Source organism: Necator americanus, chromosome X, assembly GCF_031761385.1.
Source record: "Necator americanus strain Aroian chromosome X, whole genome shotgun sequence".
NCBI lineage: Eukaryota > Metazoa > Nematoda > Chromadorea > Rhabditida > Ancylostomatidae > Necator > Necator americanus.
In genome coordinates this window covers 18606379-18623654 of record NC_087376.1, presented here as the reverse complement: position 1 = coordinate 18623654, position 17276 = coordinate 18606379, and the positions used below count along the sequence as shown (strand labels likewise).

Sequence of the window (17276 nt, the reverse complement as noted above, 5' to 3'; positions counted from 1 at the left end):
GATTTGTTTGCAAAAGGAGAGGATCAAAAAACGCAGCAGTCGCAATGGGAGGGAAATAAAAAGAAAAATTGCGCCTCGCATTACTGCGCGGAGGAGGATTGCTACTAACATTGGCAAATAAAGGTATGTGATCGCCAATGCGAATATCAAAACTAGAATTAAGAGGATCAAACTTTTTCGCCAAGAAAGTACTATGTCGCTTATATGAAAAAAATCTGGCAATTCCGGCCATTGAAAGGAGAAAGCAGAGCTTTCGCTGTTGATACTATCGCTGCTCTGAAGTTTTGTAGGTGCAACGAATTTAAGAAGGCCAGAAATGACAAAATAGGATGTGTTTTCGCAGTGGAGAGATCAATTGAGATGATTTCGAGCGAAATTTCGCATAAGTCTTAGCTGTGTTCGAGTACCATCTGGTGTACATGACACTACGAATGTGTCACGGTCGCATTTGATTTCCCCAAGAGTCGGTTGAGGAGATGAGCACGAAATAATCGCATCAGCGCCTCTAGTGCAGCGGTAACAGCCTTTCAAAACTATATTCTCAACGGAGCAAACTGCTTTATTTACTTGTTGTTTTGCTCTACTGACTTTTCCTTGATAGGTAATGACAAACTCAGTAGAAGCAGTATCTCGTATACGAGCCACAATTTGGGAGTCGCTTTTTTTGAAGAATAATGTGCTTCCTAGCTGTCGTGGAAGTTTTTGAGAGAGGTCGTCAAAAATTTTGCTCACTTGCGGGTGAGTACAATCGCATCGTACTTTAGATTCGGCAGGACCACACTTGCAGTCATCGCTGAAATCGCACTTGAGGTGTTTTGCCTCGCTGTATGATTTGCAGGAAAGAAGTGGATTTCTGTCAGGTTGCCAAATAGCATATTCTTTACCGTTGGTGATAAATTTCTGATTCAAAGTGGGAAGAGGAGGAACTGCTAAAGAGGTCATTGTTAGCGTGAAATTGTGCATGAATACTGGCACATTGGGGATGACCGCTAAAACATAATGGTGCGTTTTCCCATTGGTTTCTACAGTGACTTCTAGCTTAACTTCCTGCTTCCATTGGATGCATCGAGATATCTCAAAGATGTCTTTGCTCCTGGGAACTGCATAGACCCGATAGAAAAGACATCCGGAGCTTGGGTACAGGCAATCACAGCCTAACCCCCCACAGGATTCCAAGCACCCCGTCCGTCCTGGGTAACTATTTGCCCTTTCGAGCTCCGGAACAAGATCAGTGGAATTAATGGTCGCACATTTTTCGCCCTTACATGAGCCCATATGCGGACAACGTTTACTATCAAGAATATGAATCTGAATGTCGCGGGTGTAGCCCAGAGTTTCAAGAGTGCAATATAGTGCGAGCCCTTTCCAGCGAATTTTCAAGTGCGAGACAAGAGATGTGTTTGCGTAAAGACGTAGGCAAGCCTCTTGCTTGAATGTGTTTAATTTCAGAATATTAGAGAGTGAGATTTCGCATGTGTCCGTGGATGATGAGGAGAAAGTGCAAATGTTCGAACTCAGAGCAAAGATATTCACGTCTTGGCAAGTGTGAACCTTCGCAACTACCTGTACTGAAATCGCCACTATCGCAAGAGCTTCTGCCAATTGTCTGAGTCGCTGTCTTTGAGTGGGCGTCCTAGTTGAGAATCGCAACAAATATCGCACGAAACGAAAGAAGAATCTGAAAATGTATAGGAAAATATAACAGATGGCTTGCGACATTATTCGTATAGGCTTCCCAATTGTTATTGGTAAATTGACGTAAATCAAAAGGGTAGAGCCTAGTAAAGCTCCTAGTGGCCAACATTCAGGATTTAGCAAGAGTGAAAGGCAAAAAATGCACTGAATATTCTCGCAGAAATCTATTGGTTGACAGGTCATTTCCATGGAAGAAAGCGTTTCATTCGTTTTCCATTTGAGGCGAACGCTGTGCTCATGTAGAGTTCGTTCTGGAGAGAAACGAACTAACTCTCGCAAGGATGGTTTTGTATAGAGCTTACATTCATCTTCTATGCAAATTTCAAAATCTGCTGCGTTAGTATTTTTTACCAACACGCCGTTTTTATGACACTCCATACTGAGTGATTCGACGATTGGTCTAGATAGTGATGGGAAACAAAGAGTGAGCAAAGTCAATATCAGAAGAGAAAATTTGGGTGAGAGTGAGGACCCAGGAGATGTTGTAGACGCTGTATTGGCTAACGTATTTTCGTTATAAGGTATGTTTTTTCGTGGTCGAAAATCATAGCGGGTATCTTGGTTCGCATTCTCTTTGCAAACTTCGCCATTTTTGCCATCTTCGTGGGTACCGTTATCTGTGTCACCCAATTCAAGTGGAATGACGAGATTTACGGGTCGCCTGATCGTCCTTCTAGTAGAAGTAGTCAATTCGACTTCTCTTATGACACCATCTGAGCTTTGTTTCGTGTCATTTTTGTCATGCCATTTTCCAGTCATTACGAGGTAGAACTGGATCGCTTATTAGAACCACCGCACCTTTTTTCGGCATTGTAGTGCTAGTGCGATTTTGAGATAATCGCATTCGATGATGTTCCCTGAGGCTACTCAAATAGTGATCTCGCCAAATATTCCAGAAGCGTTCCGTAATCTTGATGGAAGATTGTAGCGCTTCTACCGCTTGCATTCGTGTTTCTAAGCTTGCAAGCTCGGTGGAGGGATGGTATTCCGGATCATTATCGTTGTTGTCGATGTTTTCAAAGGGGAAGGTAACCTCCATGTTCTTTTGGATGAAGTCTATTGGCTTTATGGAAGTGAATTCGTCGCAGTCGGATTCTTGGTAGGTTAGCGGCCTTGTATTGAAAGTAGCTTCGATCTCCGTTATGATGGTCGTGAGGTTATCAAAGGAAAGCTTCGCTCTCCCAATACATTTGTACAAGGCCGTGGGCGTGGTCGATAATTTTCGAGGCAAGTTCGCTTTTTGGGGCAATGAAGATGGGAAATTTCGCACTGTCGCCCAATGATGACTTGCCTAGCCGTCCTCTGGCACGCCAAATTCCATCACTGTCTTGAAGTAATTTCAGAGTTTTGCTCATAGATTTAATATAGTCGCAGGAGAGCACTGATAACTGATGGTTTCGTATCAGCGCCTGTTTCGCAGATTGAATCTCTGGTCCTGTCAACGGGCCAAACGTCGTTGTTTGACGCAGTTCAGGGACGCGTTTTGATATGGCTTCGATTCTCAATGTAAGTAGGCCATTCATGCATCGACGAATGAAACGCAGGACCCATGCAATGATCCGTTGCGATTTAATGAGCGTCGCGTATCGGAATAATGGGAACTGAGTATCTTTTTCAACTTCCACGTGTATCGTGGAGAAGGCGAAAGATTCTTCAGTTTCCTGAACGGGTTCAAGAGGATCAAATATGCGGAATAACGGTGACTCCCAAGAAGAAATAGGTTGTTGAAGAAAACTTGGCCCTGTCCACCAATCATGGCGATCTATTTCATCTTTTGAGAGACCTCTAGTTCCTGCATCTGCAGGATTGTTTTTGGTGTGAACGTATCCAAAGAAAACATTGACACCGACTTCGTTTATCGATCGGATGATTTTTTGGATTTCCTTTATCCTGTTGCGGACTAGAACCCCTACGTCGTCCTTTACTGAAGATTTATCAATCCAGCTGAGAACAATTTGAGAATCAGAAAAGATGAATATGTTCTTGAGGGGTTCTATGGAATTTCGCAGAGCTTCGCAGACGGAACGTGCCAGCCGCACTGCCATAGTCAGCGCGTTCATTTCTAGTTTGGGTATTGTCATTTTTGACTTAGTCGAAGGCAGTTTTGATTTGGCCATTAGTAATGAGGATCGTTATTCGGAGATAATGTAAGCACATGCAGCCATGGCATGACCGCTTGCATCAGCAAAGACCGCTATGTTGGTAGGCGCCTTCACTAATATCTCACGTTTCAAGGTCTTTTGGAACTCATTGGCATTTTGTCTCATCGTTTCCCATTGTTCGCAAAGCTGGAACGATAGTTCTTGATCCCATGTATAGCCTTCTAGCCATAACTCTTGTTGGAAACACTTATGCGGGATAAGCAATGGAACTAACCACCCCAAAGGATCGTATATGGAGGCAATTTGGCGAGCAATGGCTCTTTTTGTGATTTTTGGTGTATCTATAAACTTGCACTCTATTGACATTGTATCGTTATTGGCGTCCCAAGGGATTCCCAGAACTTTCTGAGTTGCTTTGCTAGCGCGGATTTCGTTTGGGAATTTTTCCTGCACACTGCCGTCATTTGCAAGGAACTCGCGTAAGTTCACATTCATTTGAAGAAATACCTCACGGGTTGCCAGGGATTTCTCCAAAATTTCCTCTTCGCTGTTGCCGGTTAAAATGAGGTTATCCACATATAAGTTTTCGTCAATTTCGCATGCGAGTTTTTGGTCCTTAACCTCATGATTTAGGTGGTATCGAATAGTTGCCGCTAATAGGAACGGAGACACGTTTAACCCGAAAGTAAGTCTTGTGAACCGATAAGTCACAATATTGTCTTTTTCAGGTGGGAGAGCCGTGCTTTTTTAACCAAAAACATCTTGTTACGTCTCTGTCCTGTTCATGCAGCCGGATCTGCAGAAATGCTTTTTCAACATCAGATGTAACTACGTGAGGTTTCATACGAAACCTCAACAGCATTCCGTACAGTTCTGGCAGAATGAGGGGACCTTGATGTAACGCATCATTCAGCGAAGGAAAACCCTTAAGGTGGGACGAAGCATCAAAAACGACGCGTAACTTTTTTGTTTGTTTCTGTGGTGTCACTACAGGTTGATGGGGTAAGTAATGAACCAGAGGAGAAGGGCTTTCCCCTGTATTAGGGACCTTTTCAATAATACCTTTTTCGAGTTGTTCCTCGAAAACCTTATGGTACTGATGAAGGAGATCTTCATTTGACTTAAGTTTATTCCAAGCACTGATAAGGCGGCGATATGCTAACGTTTTGTTTGTAGGCAGTATGTCGCAATTTTCCTTGAAGGGAAGGCGGACATAGTATCCGTCATGGCGCTTCTCTATCGTGTCGTTAAAATACTGCATGATCTTGGCGTTGACCTGCGCTTTTTCTTCACACTTTGACCCTCCATACTCCTCAATGCCAGAAGAGTCGAGTGACCAATACCGGTCCCACTCATCTACTTCTTCTGCATCGAGGGCACCTATTCTCGCAATATGGAAGTTCTCGCTTTTTCGCAGTGAGTGCTTTCTATCGCTGCTTCGCTCTTGTCGTCCGCTTAGCAGATACCCCAATTTAGAAGGGATCACCATTAAGCCTGATGGCAACATATGCTGAGGACTAGTTGTTGACAATAGAGGCCAGAGTTGATCGCAACCTAGTAATACTTGCGGGTTTTCAGACGTATCTTCCCTTTTTGACAAGCGGACATTCTTCTTCTGCAAGTACTTTAAGTCATCCGATGTAAGTTGGACTTGTTTAGCCTTTTCCGTGATGACATCGGTTTTACATAAGTGGAGATTATGACTACCTCCTAAGGCATCCCAAATTTGGAGAGGGGTAACGTCATATTGTTGTCTTTTGGGAGATTTGTCCCCGAATGTATAGACTGATAAATCCACTTTGTTCGTTATTGGCAATTCTAGATCATCTGCCAGTTGCCGTTGTATGAACGATCTATCAGCTCCTGTATCCAAAAGAATTTCAATATCTTGAAGTTTTCCTGACTTATTTCGCACTTTCGCAAGTCCTGTCAATAAGAGGACATTGTTCTGCCGTGAAGTGAGCTCTGTATTTGATACACACTGCAATGGCGTTTTGCGGTCATCCACTTCAGGCAGAATTTGAGTGTCGGATGTCACAGCGAAATTTTGCCGTTGTGGAGTTTTACCCTTGTCCTGCTTCACACGTTTGACCGTGGGTGAGATTCCTGCTGGGCCGTCTCGTTTTTGTTGTGCGGTAGCACTTTCCTTGCCTATCCGTTTAGGACAAATAGAAAAGTGATGCTTCTTGTCTTCGCACTTGCTGCATCCTTTACTTACGCAATTTTTCAGAAAATGGTTGGTTTTTGCGCAGTTGAGACATTTTCTGTTTCTTATCAGAAAGTCAGTATGTGCTTGCATAGAGCTGATTTTGACGCACCTTAGCGAATTATGATTGGGTGAATCACAGTAGATGCATGCTGCAGCGCGAGTGGACGTATTCTCGAAGCTCTTTTGTCCGATGCTAGATTTCTGCCTACCTCGAAAAGCCTCATTGGCATGTAACATCTCATTTATTTTTTCTTCTGCACTTATTAGTCTATCTAGAGCAAATAGAAGTTTACTCATAGCCCATTCCTGCTCCGACTATTCACTCTCTATTTGATCTTTTAGGACCTTCCTTTGGAGATCCTGACGGAATTTAGATAGGACTCTTTGGACAATATAGGAACCATTAAGGTTCTAGTTGCGTAGTTATCGCGAGTAAATTTTCCAACAATTTTCGCTGGTCGCTGATGAATGGGCTTTTCGCAGTAACTCTTTCTAATCGCACTTGGAGATCATAGATGATTTTTGATCTATCCCCGAATTTTGAGTGTAGTGCATCTACAGCGGCATTATAGTTTTCTTCTGTTACCGGGTAACGCTTAATTACCTCTCTTGCATCGCCCCTCAAAGCACGCAAAAGATAATTGAACTTTTGCAGATTTGAAAGTTTTTGGTTATGAACATTCGCACTGAAAAGTGCCCAAAAATTTTTCAAATTCGCTAATTCCGCCACTGAACATGGGAATGGGGATTGCTGGTAACTCAACCTTAGCAGAAGAAAGTTCTGCAATAGCCGGTTCTTGAGCAACCATAGGTTGTTGCAATCCCACTTTTTTCCGCTCAATTTGGATAGTCAAGGTTTGCGCATTCTCTAACACGGTATGCGTCTTATAAATGTAGTCTTGAATTTGAGTTTCTTGATCCCCCGACTGGAATTCTTCTACTTGATCTACCGTCTTAGTGAAATTTTCCAGTGCCTCAATGACCAATTTTGATGTCGCGTTTAATTCATACGACATTTCCGAAAGTAATCTGGGGGAGACTTCGGTGTTAAAAGCTTCTGAATGTTTCGTAATCAACTGATTCAAAATATTGCGATATCGTGTTAGAAGGCCTTTCTGAGATTTAAGTTGTACAGGTCCCGTCATGATAACAGTCGCAAAATCAAAAGGTGAGAGAGAAGATTTCGCAATCTGTCGCAAGTAAATATCGCAAATTAAAAGAAGAAAGGACGGAAATCGTACTTCTAGTCCGAGCCGTACGTGTAGGTCGAATGTACCATAAGTTGGCAGGGGCTTGCTATCCCTGCACCGCAACTCTGTTAACCGAACTCACCACTCGTGCCACGCGGGCGTGTAACCTCAAACTTGGGTAATTAAACCTTTACTTAATGTTTTTAAAATCAACAATTCACGAGCGATATGAAAAAATAGCAAAGTGATAACTATATATAATATTCACAACATTCGCAAATAATAATGATAAGTGATTACAATGGAAATAAACGATCGTAGATAATATAGCAAAAATATGTTGCATAATATATTTCAAATATAAGGATGATAAACAATATTAAATAGGCAATCGCAAAGGAAATACATGGAGAGAACAATCGCGAAAAATAAGAAAAGGGATAAGAGACCTTCGCAGCGTCGCTATTCGCCTTTGCGCACTTATCATCCCTTTTATACTGTGCTGGACGAGGTTCCCAAAACACATGTGTCGGTATTCCTCTGAGATAAGCTTTATCTCCTCATCAGTGGTAAGATCTTTTGGGAACGTGGCAAAACATTTGAATCGCGTTCTCCGCGATAACCTTTAACTCCTCAGCAGTGTCAAAATGTTTTGGGAACGTGGGCAAGACATTTGAATCGCGTTCTCTGCGATATCCATAATGATGCAAAACTCTGCACCACTGGTTTGCCGAACCACCATGTACCTAATAGGCGAGCTCTCTACCTTTCCACCATTGTCCAGTTAAAAATTGTTTCTGTCGTATGTTAGTGAGGGTAAGTAAATTTTTATGTGAATCTACACCTTCAGATTTGCAAATTATCAAGCCATATAATAACGAGCTTATTCTGTCACTTGTGTGCGTCTGTGTGTGTCTCAGTCACGAAATTCCAAAAAGAGAGGGAGACGCTGCGTCGGATTGATGCGCGGGAGCCCCAGCGGTAGAATGGGTATCTATAACTCAATCCCGTATCTATTTCCGAGCATATTTCCTTGATGCTGGTAACATCCGTTCTTCAAAAAGTGGAAACACACTTACAAGCGGCTGCTTAGATACAATACTAGCCAAGATGCGTTCACGTGGTCTGAAATAGAGCTTTATCTTCATCACTGCGATGATGATATTCACGTCATTTCATCTAACATCATTTTGTGCTAATAGTTGAGAGCGGAGGAAACTCATACTTTGAACAATGTTTCCAAATTGTGGTTTCAGAGAAACATAGGTGTAAAATCAAGTTTGATTGCTCTCCAAATATAGTACTTAGAAAGAAAAGAAAAATAGAAAGAAAATCATGAAAATCTCTCATGTATGCCTAAATTTTTGAGGAAAAAAAATTGAAGAAAGCGTTCATAGAAGAAAGAAACAATTACAATTTTCCGAAAAATTATAAGTCATTAGTAGTAATTACAGTTATTTCTCATCGATCGGTGAAGGCGAGCGAAGCGAACACTACAAAAATTCTGAAGTCCGGCTTTAGCCGGACGTTCAGACTGGTATTTTGATAAAGCATCAAAGAAATCGTTCACTAAAAGTTTTGATCTCTGTAGGTCTTCTGATTCTCTTAGAAGCCAATTGAGAAAAATTCAAAAATTTGAGGGAAAATTTGGCATTTTCTCACACGGCCTTCAATAAAAGCTAGGGAAGCCAGGACCACCATTCTTGGCAGAGATATAGGCAAAATGTGTCTTTGCACACACTGCAAAATTGTGTTCCATGAAATTCACTTTGGGCGTTGTTACACTTGTGGCAGAAACTCCTGGAGCCTTCTTTGAACTAGTTAGATACCCATTTCCGGTTGTAGATGTGTTTTTTTTCTCGCTCGTAAACAGTAACAAAATTGTTTTTTTTTTTTTGAGTGACATTAGATAAAAAGTGGGCTCTCTAAACCCTTTTACGCTGAATGCAAAGCCACTGGATTGTAAGGAATTGACCCCGAGTATTCTAATAAAATCAGCGCTATATCGCACTGCGCTATCGACCGTCAAAATGAGTACCATGGCTGGGCTTTTCAACAGAGTACGTATTAGCTAGTTAGTAGAATATACAACATCGAAGTCCTCGTAACCGCACATAGATATGTGATTGGTAGGGAGAGGTCACACACCCACTTTATTTGCACGACCTTTACCAACCTGAGCAAGAGTACTTGCTTTTCTCTTCAATTATGCTTCTACTTCTACCTACTGCTCTTACACTTTTGTTAAACTCTGGAGCTATCCTTTGTCAACCAGTCCTAGGCAATTTTTCGACGCTACCTTTCCTTACCACTGCGAATCTTCAATATATTGAATTGGCTGTAAAGGAAGTACCGAAGCAATGTACAAGCTATGAAGGAAGTGAAGATTGCTCTTTATGGTCTCTTAGTACCCAATACGAAGTCACCTCTGGTTAGTTTCATTTCTTTTATATAAAGTGATGACACAATTTTGTAGTGCTTAGATTTGATTGTTTTGACGGCGAAGTAGCTTTTTTAAAGGATCGAAATTGTTAGGTAGCCACGTGCATTTCAACCAATTCGTTTACCCTTTCACAACTTTCACAACCTTTATCATGTTATTTGTGTTGGGTCGAGTCGAACGTTCTCGCACAATGTGGTAGTGATGACTTCTAGAGTTGGACTTTTAGACTTTTTATCATTCAGCAAGGGGCTAACAAAAATAGATGCGTTAACTACCGCTTGATAGAGTATAAAAAGCTCTTCAAAGTGTAGGTTAAGAATTACACCGAACTAGTTCCTTTCCTGCCACCATGCCGACTATTCCATCAAAGATGGAAACCTCTCTTGTGTCTCTCTTGTGGTAAGTCAAACCACAGTTGTTCACGGATTGAAGTCAATCGGCAAGGTAAGAAAACTAGGCCGATGGGTACCGCATGCTCTGAGGATGACATGAACGCCGCGCTAATATGGCACTTTCTCTCCTCACGCTCAAGCTCACCAACACGTGGATTGAGCACTTAGTCACCGGGAATGAGAAGTGGATTCCCTATTCTAACACTCATCGGCGTGCCCAATGGTTTGACGAAGGTGCGGATGCAGAAGACGTCCCTAAACTCAAAATACACGCCAAAAAGGTTATGTTCTGCATCTGGTGAAGCGTACACGGCGTAGTATACTGTAAGCTTCTCGCCGAGGGATGTACAGCGATCGCAGATGTCTACATTGAACAATTGAGGAATTTAAACGCAAATCTCGAAAGTGCATACCCGCAGCAGCACGAAGTCTACTTCCAGCACGACAACGCTCGGCTGCACATTGCAAGAACGACCAAGGCTAACTGACTAAGTTCGGCTGGACCATTTTACCACATCCACAGTATTCCCCAGACTTGGCTTCCTCGGATTACTACCTTTTTTCTTATCTCCAATGTCATATGGATGGTCAAGACATTCAAACCCGCGACGACATCAAAAAGGCACTCGAGCAGTTCTTCTAGGACCAGTCTCCAGCATACTGGAGCAAGGGTATGTATGATCCGTCTAAACGTTGGCAGAAGACCATCGATGCCAATGGGGCATACTTCAAATAATTCACAGTTATCGTTTCAAAATTGTAAGATGAATAAGAATATTGTCACTTTGTCCGAGAACTTTCGACTCAACCGCTCACTTAAAGTCGCTATATTTACTTGAGTATTCGATGTTTTTCCCCCTCATATAAACAAGTGAGTGTAAATAGCGGACACTAACTCGATTTGATTCTCTCTCTCATGTTCAATAATTTCTGTTTTATTGGTGGAACTTTTTCAATTTACTCACTCTAAAGCAAGACTCTCAGGATCAGTTTAAATGCGCATTGTGTAAATTGTAATGTTTTTCTTGCCTTCGCACTCACGATTCCTTACATTTACCATAATACCCTTCAATCGTTTAGTTTTTTCCCAAACCAGTCCCTGAAAAGAATGTGTGGAAATACAACAGCAAAATCTTTCAAACGTAAGTCACATAAATTTTTCTAACATTTTGCATCCTTTAATATGTATTTATTTAACTATCCTCTAGTCTTTTCTTTCCACACCTGACCCTAGCTTCATTAGAAGATTATTACAGGAAGTTTCAATTTGGAAAATGATCTTTTTTAATTATTGTTAACACCTATTTCTTCCGGATTAAATCATGGTGCAAAAATTTATTGTGACATTTTTAATGTAAATAATTCTTGGAACTATAGAACTAAGCACTCTTTTACGCACTATTTAAAAAACGTTATAATGCCAACAGAAAGAAAGTCACCAAGAAATGCTAATGACGATGAGATGTCTAAGTCGTTGGAACATTTAAAGAACTGTGCTGATGCTATTAAAATGACTAACAATCTAAGTGCTAATTTAACTTGTTCAATAGGTGTGAGAAGATTCAACAATCAGCTTCCTCTGAATTTTTCAAAGGCAGCGTGTCACGAAACTGGTGTAGTTGAGAAATCTGTGAAAGAATGTAGGGTTCAAGGTGATTATTACGAGGCCCCACTCAATCGCGTCTAATCGTCTTGAAAATTAGCCTGGAAACGGCGTTCATCCCTACAAGTTACATTGGAGCGCACCCTCTTGTACACTCCTGTCCAGGCTATTCTTTGGTTTTATTTGAATAGGTTAATGCTCATATTCGCAATCTACACCCCACATTCTGTGTTCTCTCAACGGTATTCCAACTACGTCAGTTTTGTGATACACTGATTTTGAGTATGATAATAATAAAGAAAAATTTGCGTTATTATGTACTACTATACTATGTCAATTCTACTACGCGTTTAATAGTAAAATGTTTAATAATAAACGAATAAAAATATTTGTTGCGCTGCCTATGTTCGACTGTTCTTGAATCTTGCCATATTGGATCTTGCCTTTCTGGCCCATAAAGTTGAAATATCCAATGGGTACCCAGCTGAAGACTGTGTTGTTCGGCAAGCACGACAACCTTCTCGAAGATCCAGCGTAGTGGGCCAGAAACGATTCCGTTCTGTTTACCTACCACATTTGATGATATGAGCAGAGTGGTATGGAGCTGTCTGCGAAAAGCGGGTCTATAGAACGAAGTGAGGATTGTGGAAATACCATCAATGAACCTCAAGCGTCGGATGGTACGTAAACGCGCGTGTGACCGACTCTGCACAATTCCCAGCTGCGTGATTTGTCCTATGGCAGAGAGGGTGATTGAATGGTATCAAGAGTGGTGTATCTTATGAAGTGCAGGTTGGGCGGTGACCATAAGGGAAACGGAACACCCACTGTGTGTTCGAGCCAAAGAGCACCTAGATGGACTCGCAAAATGTAAGCTCTCCATTCCACTCCAAGCACACCGTAAAATATGTCATCAAAGCTCCGAAATAGAGATAGAAGTCACTATATTATCGTTCGTGTCCTGGATCATAGCACACAGAACACTAGAGGCACTTTGGATCACCGCCAAAAGTCCAAAAATGAACAGGAAGGATGGGTGTATTGCGACCACAACGAACTAGCACCATATCAAGATCTGTGCAGGTTTTTATCTATGGGGCGGGCAGTCAGGTCCTCTAAAAAAACTCTTGTGACTCATAAATGTGGTACGTGGTGGTCTGTTGCGTTACCAGGTTTAGCAAATGAGATAAGCAGTAGCCGATGTCTTGCTGTTTGAGTTTATTTACCGCTGTAATGCTCCTCTAGGGTGATAAGAGAGTAAATCACTGGTCGCTAATGTCGGATAATCAATCACTTTTTCTAGGCTCTGACGAAGGCAAGAATGCCGAAATGTTAGTTTAATAAATATTAATACCAATCTCGGCTACATCTCGAACAAATCAATAAGAACTTGCTATTTTGATGTTAGAATCACTTATATCACCGATGTATTTGATACAGTGAATTGAAGTAGAACGCTCAATAATGATTGTATAAAGAGATTATCTTGTGACCAGCCTGAACGTCCTGCTAAAGCCGGACTTCAGGCTTATTTTGGTGCTCGCCTTGTTCGCCTGCACCGATCAGTAAGAAATAATAGTAGCGACGTTTTTTGGGAAATTAGAATTGCCTTTTTCTATCAACGCTTTCTTCAATTTTTTTTACCCGAAAACTTAAGTATAGATGAAAGATTTTATGGTTTTTTCCTAAACGCGTCGGTTCTATGTTTGGAGAAGAATAGAACGTGATTTAACATCTGCGTTTCTCTCAAATCGCCACATTTTGGAAACATTATTCGAAGTATGAGTTCCTCCGTTCTCAGCTATTAGCAAAGAACGAAGTGCTAACATGAAATGAATAATCACTATCGTAGTCATTATTCATTATCATTCATTATATTCATTATTTATATCATATCACTTATATATTTATATTATATCACTATCGTGGTGATAAAACGTTCTACGTCAGATCGCGTAAACGTTGGCTACTATGGATTGTAGTTAAAGGCATCACTCCACGAATCTGAGGTGGTACGGATTTCAGGTGGGGTATTCGTATACGGGATAGCAGATTATGGAGAGGGGATGATTCCGTCTATTTCTTCCTAATTGCCGTAAAAAACGGCCCGGAAGATACGGCTTCGGGCGTTCTGGTGCACTATTTTCTAAAAGGAGTTCGACTGGAGCGCGCCGGTCTTGTGCGGTCTCCTCCACCTGAAATCCGTACCACCTCAGATTCGTGGGGTGATGCCTTTAAGCAGCCGTTCGCACGTGCTTTTCCTCTTTTTGAAGAAGGGATGTTAGCAGCATCAGGAGACATGCTGAGAAATGCGAAGGAACCACAGAAATCCATTCTACTGCTTTGTGGCTTCCGCGCACCATTTCAATCCCGTTGGACCTGTCCCACCTCATTTTACAGCTACCTGGCTCCAGGGCACGAATTCGACGCCGTAGTAGCCGTCTCACCCAATTTTACCGCCTTGAGGGTCCAGCACACCAAACCGACGGCGTAATATTCCCTCTCTTTTTGGAATTTCTTGACTGAGACACACACATACACAGGCCAACGTACATGACTGAATAAGCCCGTTATTATATAGCATGATAGTTTGAAATTCTGGAAGTACACATTCACATAAAAGCTTATTTACTCTCACTAACATATGAGAGAAACTAACCTGCCTTATCAAAGCCAACATACATAGCCACAGAGCTTTCGAAAATGGTGAAAAGGTAGAGTGCTCGCCTATCAGGTGCATAGAGATGGCTGGCCACCTCACCGGTGTAGAGTTTTGCATAATTGTGGAGTATTTTCGTGACAGACACACACACACACACACAAACACACAAACACACACACACACACACGGACTAAGCGCGTTATTATATAGCGTGATAATGTGTTAAATGACATGCAGAGTTATTAACTAGTATGAAGAGTCTATCACACTTCATATGGACCATCCTGTAAATGCGTGGTTGGTCTACAAACAACTTTATCGATTATATAGATACCTATCACAGGCATACAATAACAGGATCGAGAATTTATTGAGGAAGATCAATGGCTCAATCTTCCTTAAACAAAAAACAAAGCCTAAAAAAGTGTTAGGATCGAGCACAATAGAATTATGAATGAATTAGCAAGGTTACTAAAGGCAGCACCAGGAATCTGACGTGATGTAGGTTCCCGATGGGAAAGCTAGAGATAGAGCTGCAGATAGCGGGATTCAGAGTGGTTCCATCATCTCCCCTAATAGTCGTAAAAAAACGGCGTGAAAACGTTGTTTTTTTTACAGCGATTTCAATTGCAACGCGCCACCCTTGTGCACGCGCTGGGTCCAGCCGCGCAGCAGTCGACGATTAATGAGGTCTCCTCACCTGCCAATTCAAGTAAAATCAATGGATAGGCTTCTAGGGGAGAACTGCAACGTGAACATGCAGAAACCTCCTAACGTGCCTAGCAGGAACTACAGTTTTTGCCGTTTTTTCTTACGACGATAAAGGAGATATGAGCGGAAACACCTCGGATTTCGCAGTCTTCAACTCTTCCTCTGTGCTCTCTAGCTTTTCCTTGGGCTGTCTAGCGTTCCACTGGGGAATGAACGGATATGTGTGTGTATGTGTGTGTGGTGCAAACTCGTGCGTCGTAGAGCGGTAAAATGGGATGCGACAGGTACCACGGCGTCGAAATGTTGCGCCAACCTCAGGTAGCTATAAAATGGGGTGCTACTGCGTCAAATTGGTTGGCCGGCGTCAGGTAGCTATAAAATATGGTACGAGGTATAGGTGGATCAGAAACACATGAAGCGCAGTGTAGTTGCGTAGGCGGCTGCGCTTCAAGCAACACGTTACAGATAGCGAATGAAGTCAAGGTGGAACTTTTGCAAACTCCAGCGATGAAAGGTTCTAGCATGGGTGCTCACTTGATCCTAACCACTACGCCCCTCCGCACCGCATTGAGCGCTTATGCAAAAGTACCGTGTTTATGTCATGTTATATAATGTCATGTCTATATTTTAAATCTTAAAGGTGAAGAAATATGTACGTAATCGGAATACTGATCCGACTTTCCGATGATGTCAGCGGAAATTTGTTCAAGTTTACAAGGGTTGGGGTAATGTTTACTTATCCACATATGCAATCATAACTTTACTACCAGATATTTTCTCCAGGTTTAGGTTTGTTGGATTAAATAAAGAATATCGCTTACTGACAATTTGTGATGGCAATTATTACTTTGATAATCAAGTGATAATAATTATGTATGTGACAGTATTGATATTTTTCAAGTAGATCTTAGTAATAGTAATTTAACCAATTAAATCAATTGCATAGGCATTTGGGTGAGAACGTGCACTCGAAAACCTGTATAAGTTAGACAGCTATATTACGCGAGTTGTCCTTATGTTGTGAAAAGGTGCTGTCCTTCAGCAGTCCACTAAAGCGCACAACCAGAGAGATCAAACACGTAAAGCACAGAACTTCTGGCAACAGCTATCCGATTTGTCAGGCTAAACTGCAGAACGTTGTCGATTGAGTTCCAACAAATCGCATCATCCAGGATTCTGTGATATCACTATCCGTCGTTCACTGCACTATAAAGAACACGCATCAGAGATTGCTATTCGTCAATGTCGAAGACAATAGTACCCACTGCACTGGCAATGATAAGAAGTAGGAAGCTGTTCCATAGCTGTGAGAAACACGTACTTCCTCTCCAACAAAGTGAAGAAAGAATTTGGTTCAACGCCATCTAAATACTCCATTGCACGACTGCAAGGCTACGGGATGCAAACACGAGAATGTGACTGCACCCAACCCTTCGAAAACCGCTGAAGACAACAATAAGGACACAGTTCGATGATGAACTCGATGTGTTACCGTCTAAGATGCCCAGCTTGCAGGCGGTCATTGTCGATTTTTAGTGAGTTCTACACGAGGTTGTTGAATAATTTTTTTTGGCTAACGTTTCGGCAAAATCACCTCCTGCGGAGTCTGAAAGGGGCGATTCAATTTACAGTTTAAACAATCAAATGTCTCCATAGCTGAACAGGTAAACTCCATGCCTACTTTTCAGTCAGTATTCCGATTACGTACATATTTCTTCACACTTAAGGCTTAAAATATAGACATAACATTATCTGATATGACATAAACACGGTACTTTTGCATAAGCGCTCAATGTGGTACGGTGGGGCGTAGTGGTTAGGATCAAGTGGAGACCCATGCTAGAACCTTTGATCGCTGCAGTTCGCAAAAGTCCCACCTCGATTTCATTCGCTATCTGCACCGTGTTGCTTGAAGCGCAGCCGCTTACGCAACTACACCGTACTTCATGTGTTTCTGACCCATCTATAGCTATAGTCGTATCAAAATGACATGAAGTGCAGTTGCATAAGCGGTTGTGCTCGAAGCGGTGCGGAGGAGATAGCGGTTGGGATCGAGGTGGAACCATCACGAGCTACAGCAATGAACGGTGGTAAAAGATGTTCTCACTCGATCCTAACCGCTACGCTCCACCGCACCGCTTCGAACGCAACCGCCGATGCAACTGCACCGCGTTTCATGTCGTTTTGACTCTACTACACATTGTGTTGTCCTCAGTGACCACTGTGAAGATCCTTATCTATTCTAAGACCACTTTTGTAATTCAGGTTC

General features: G+C 42.0%; 5 protein-coding genes across 7 annotated transcripts; all 5 read right to left on the bottom strand.

Moving 5' to 3' along the window:
• Positions 1 to 351: 351 nt before the first annotated feature.
• On the bottom strand, positions 352 to 2454 carry RB195_024063 (uncharacterized protein; the record flags this gene model as incomplete). 2 transcript variants are annotated; one of them, XM_064211715.1, is made up of 1 exon in its annotated part: positions 352 to 2454. In XM_064211715.1, the coding sequence occupies one exon, from the start codon at positions 2452 to 2454 to the stop codon at positions 352 to 354; it is 2103 nt and encodes a 700-aa protein (XP_064067596.1). The 2 variants fall into 2 exon arrangements, with proteins under 2 accessions (XP_064067596.1, XP_064067597.1); XM_064211716.1 differs by having other exon boundaries at positions 352 to 1275.
• A 401-nt stretch (positions 2455 to 2855) lies between these two features.
• On the bottom strand, positions 2856 to 3740 carry RB195_024062 (uncharacterized protein; the record flags this gene model as incomplete). The annotated part of the gene is made up of 1 exon (XM_064211714.1): positions 2856 to 3740. The coding sequence occupies one exon, from the start codon at positions 3738 to 3740 to the stop codon at positions 2856 to 2858; it is 885 nt and encodes a 294-aa protein (XP_064067595.1).
• An 87-nt stretch (positions 3741 to 3827) lies between these two features.
• RB195_024061 (uncharacterized protein) lies at positions 3828 to 4292 on the bottom strand (the record flags this gene model as incomplete). The annotated part of the gene is made up of 1 exon (XM_064211713.1): positions 3828 to 4292. One exon carries the CDS (start codon positions 4290 to 4292, stop codon positions 3828 to 3830), a length of 465 nt encoding a protein of 154 aa, XP_064067594.1.
• Positions 4293 to 4521: 229 nt separating this feature from the next.
• On the bottom strand, positions 4522 to 6096 carry RB195_024060 (uncharacterized protein; the record flags this gene model as incomplete). Its single annotated transcript, XM_064211712.1, has 1 exon — positions 4522 to 6096. The coding sequence occupies one exon, from the start codon at positions 6094 to 6096 to the stop codon at positions 4522 to 4524; it is 1575 nt and encodes a 524-aa protein (XP_064067593.1).
• A 581-nt stretch (positions 6097 to 6677) lies between these two features.
• On the bottom strand, positions 6678 to 7151 carry RB195_024059 (uncharacterized protein; the record flags this gene model as incomplete). 2 transcript variants are annotated; one of them, XM_064211710.1, is made up of 1 exon in its annotated part: positions 6678 to 7151. In XM_064211710.1, one exon carries the CDS (start codon positions 7149 to 7151, stop codon positions 6678 to 6680), a length of 474 nt encoding a protein of 157 aa, XP_064067591.1. The 2 variants fall into 2 exon arrangements, with proteins under 2 accessions (XP_064067591.1, XP_064067592.1); XM_064211711.1 differs by having other exon boundaries at positions 6678 to 7022.
• Positions 7152 to 17276: the final 10125 nt, after the last annotated feature.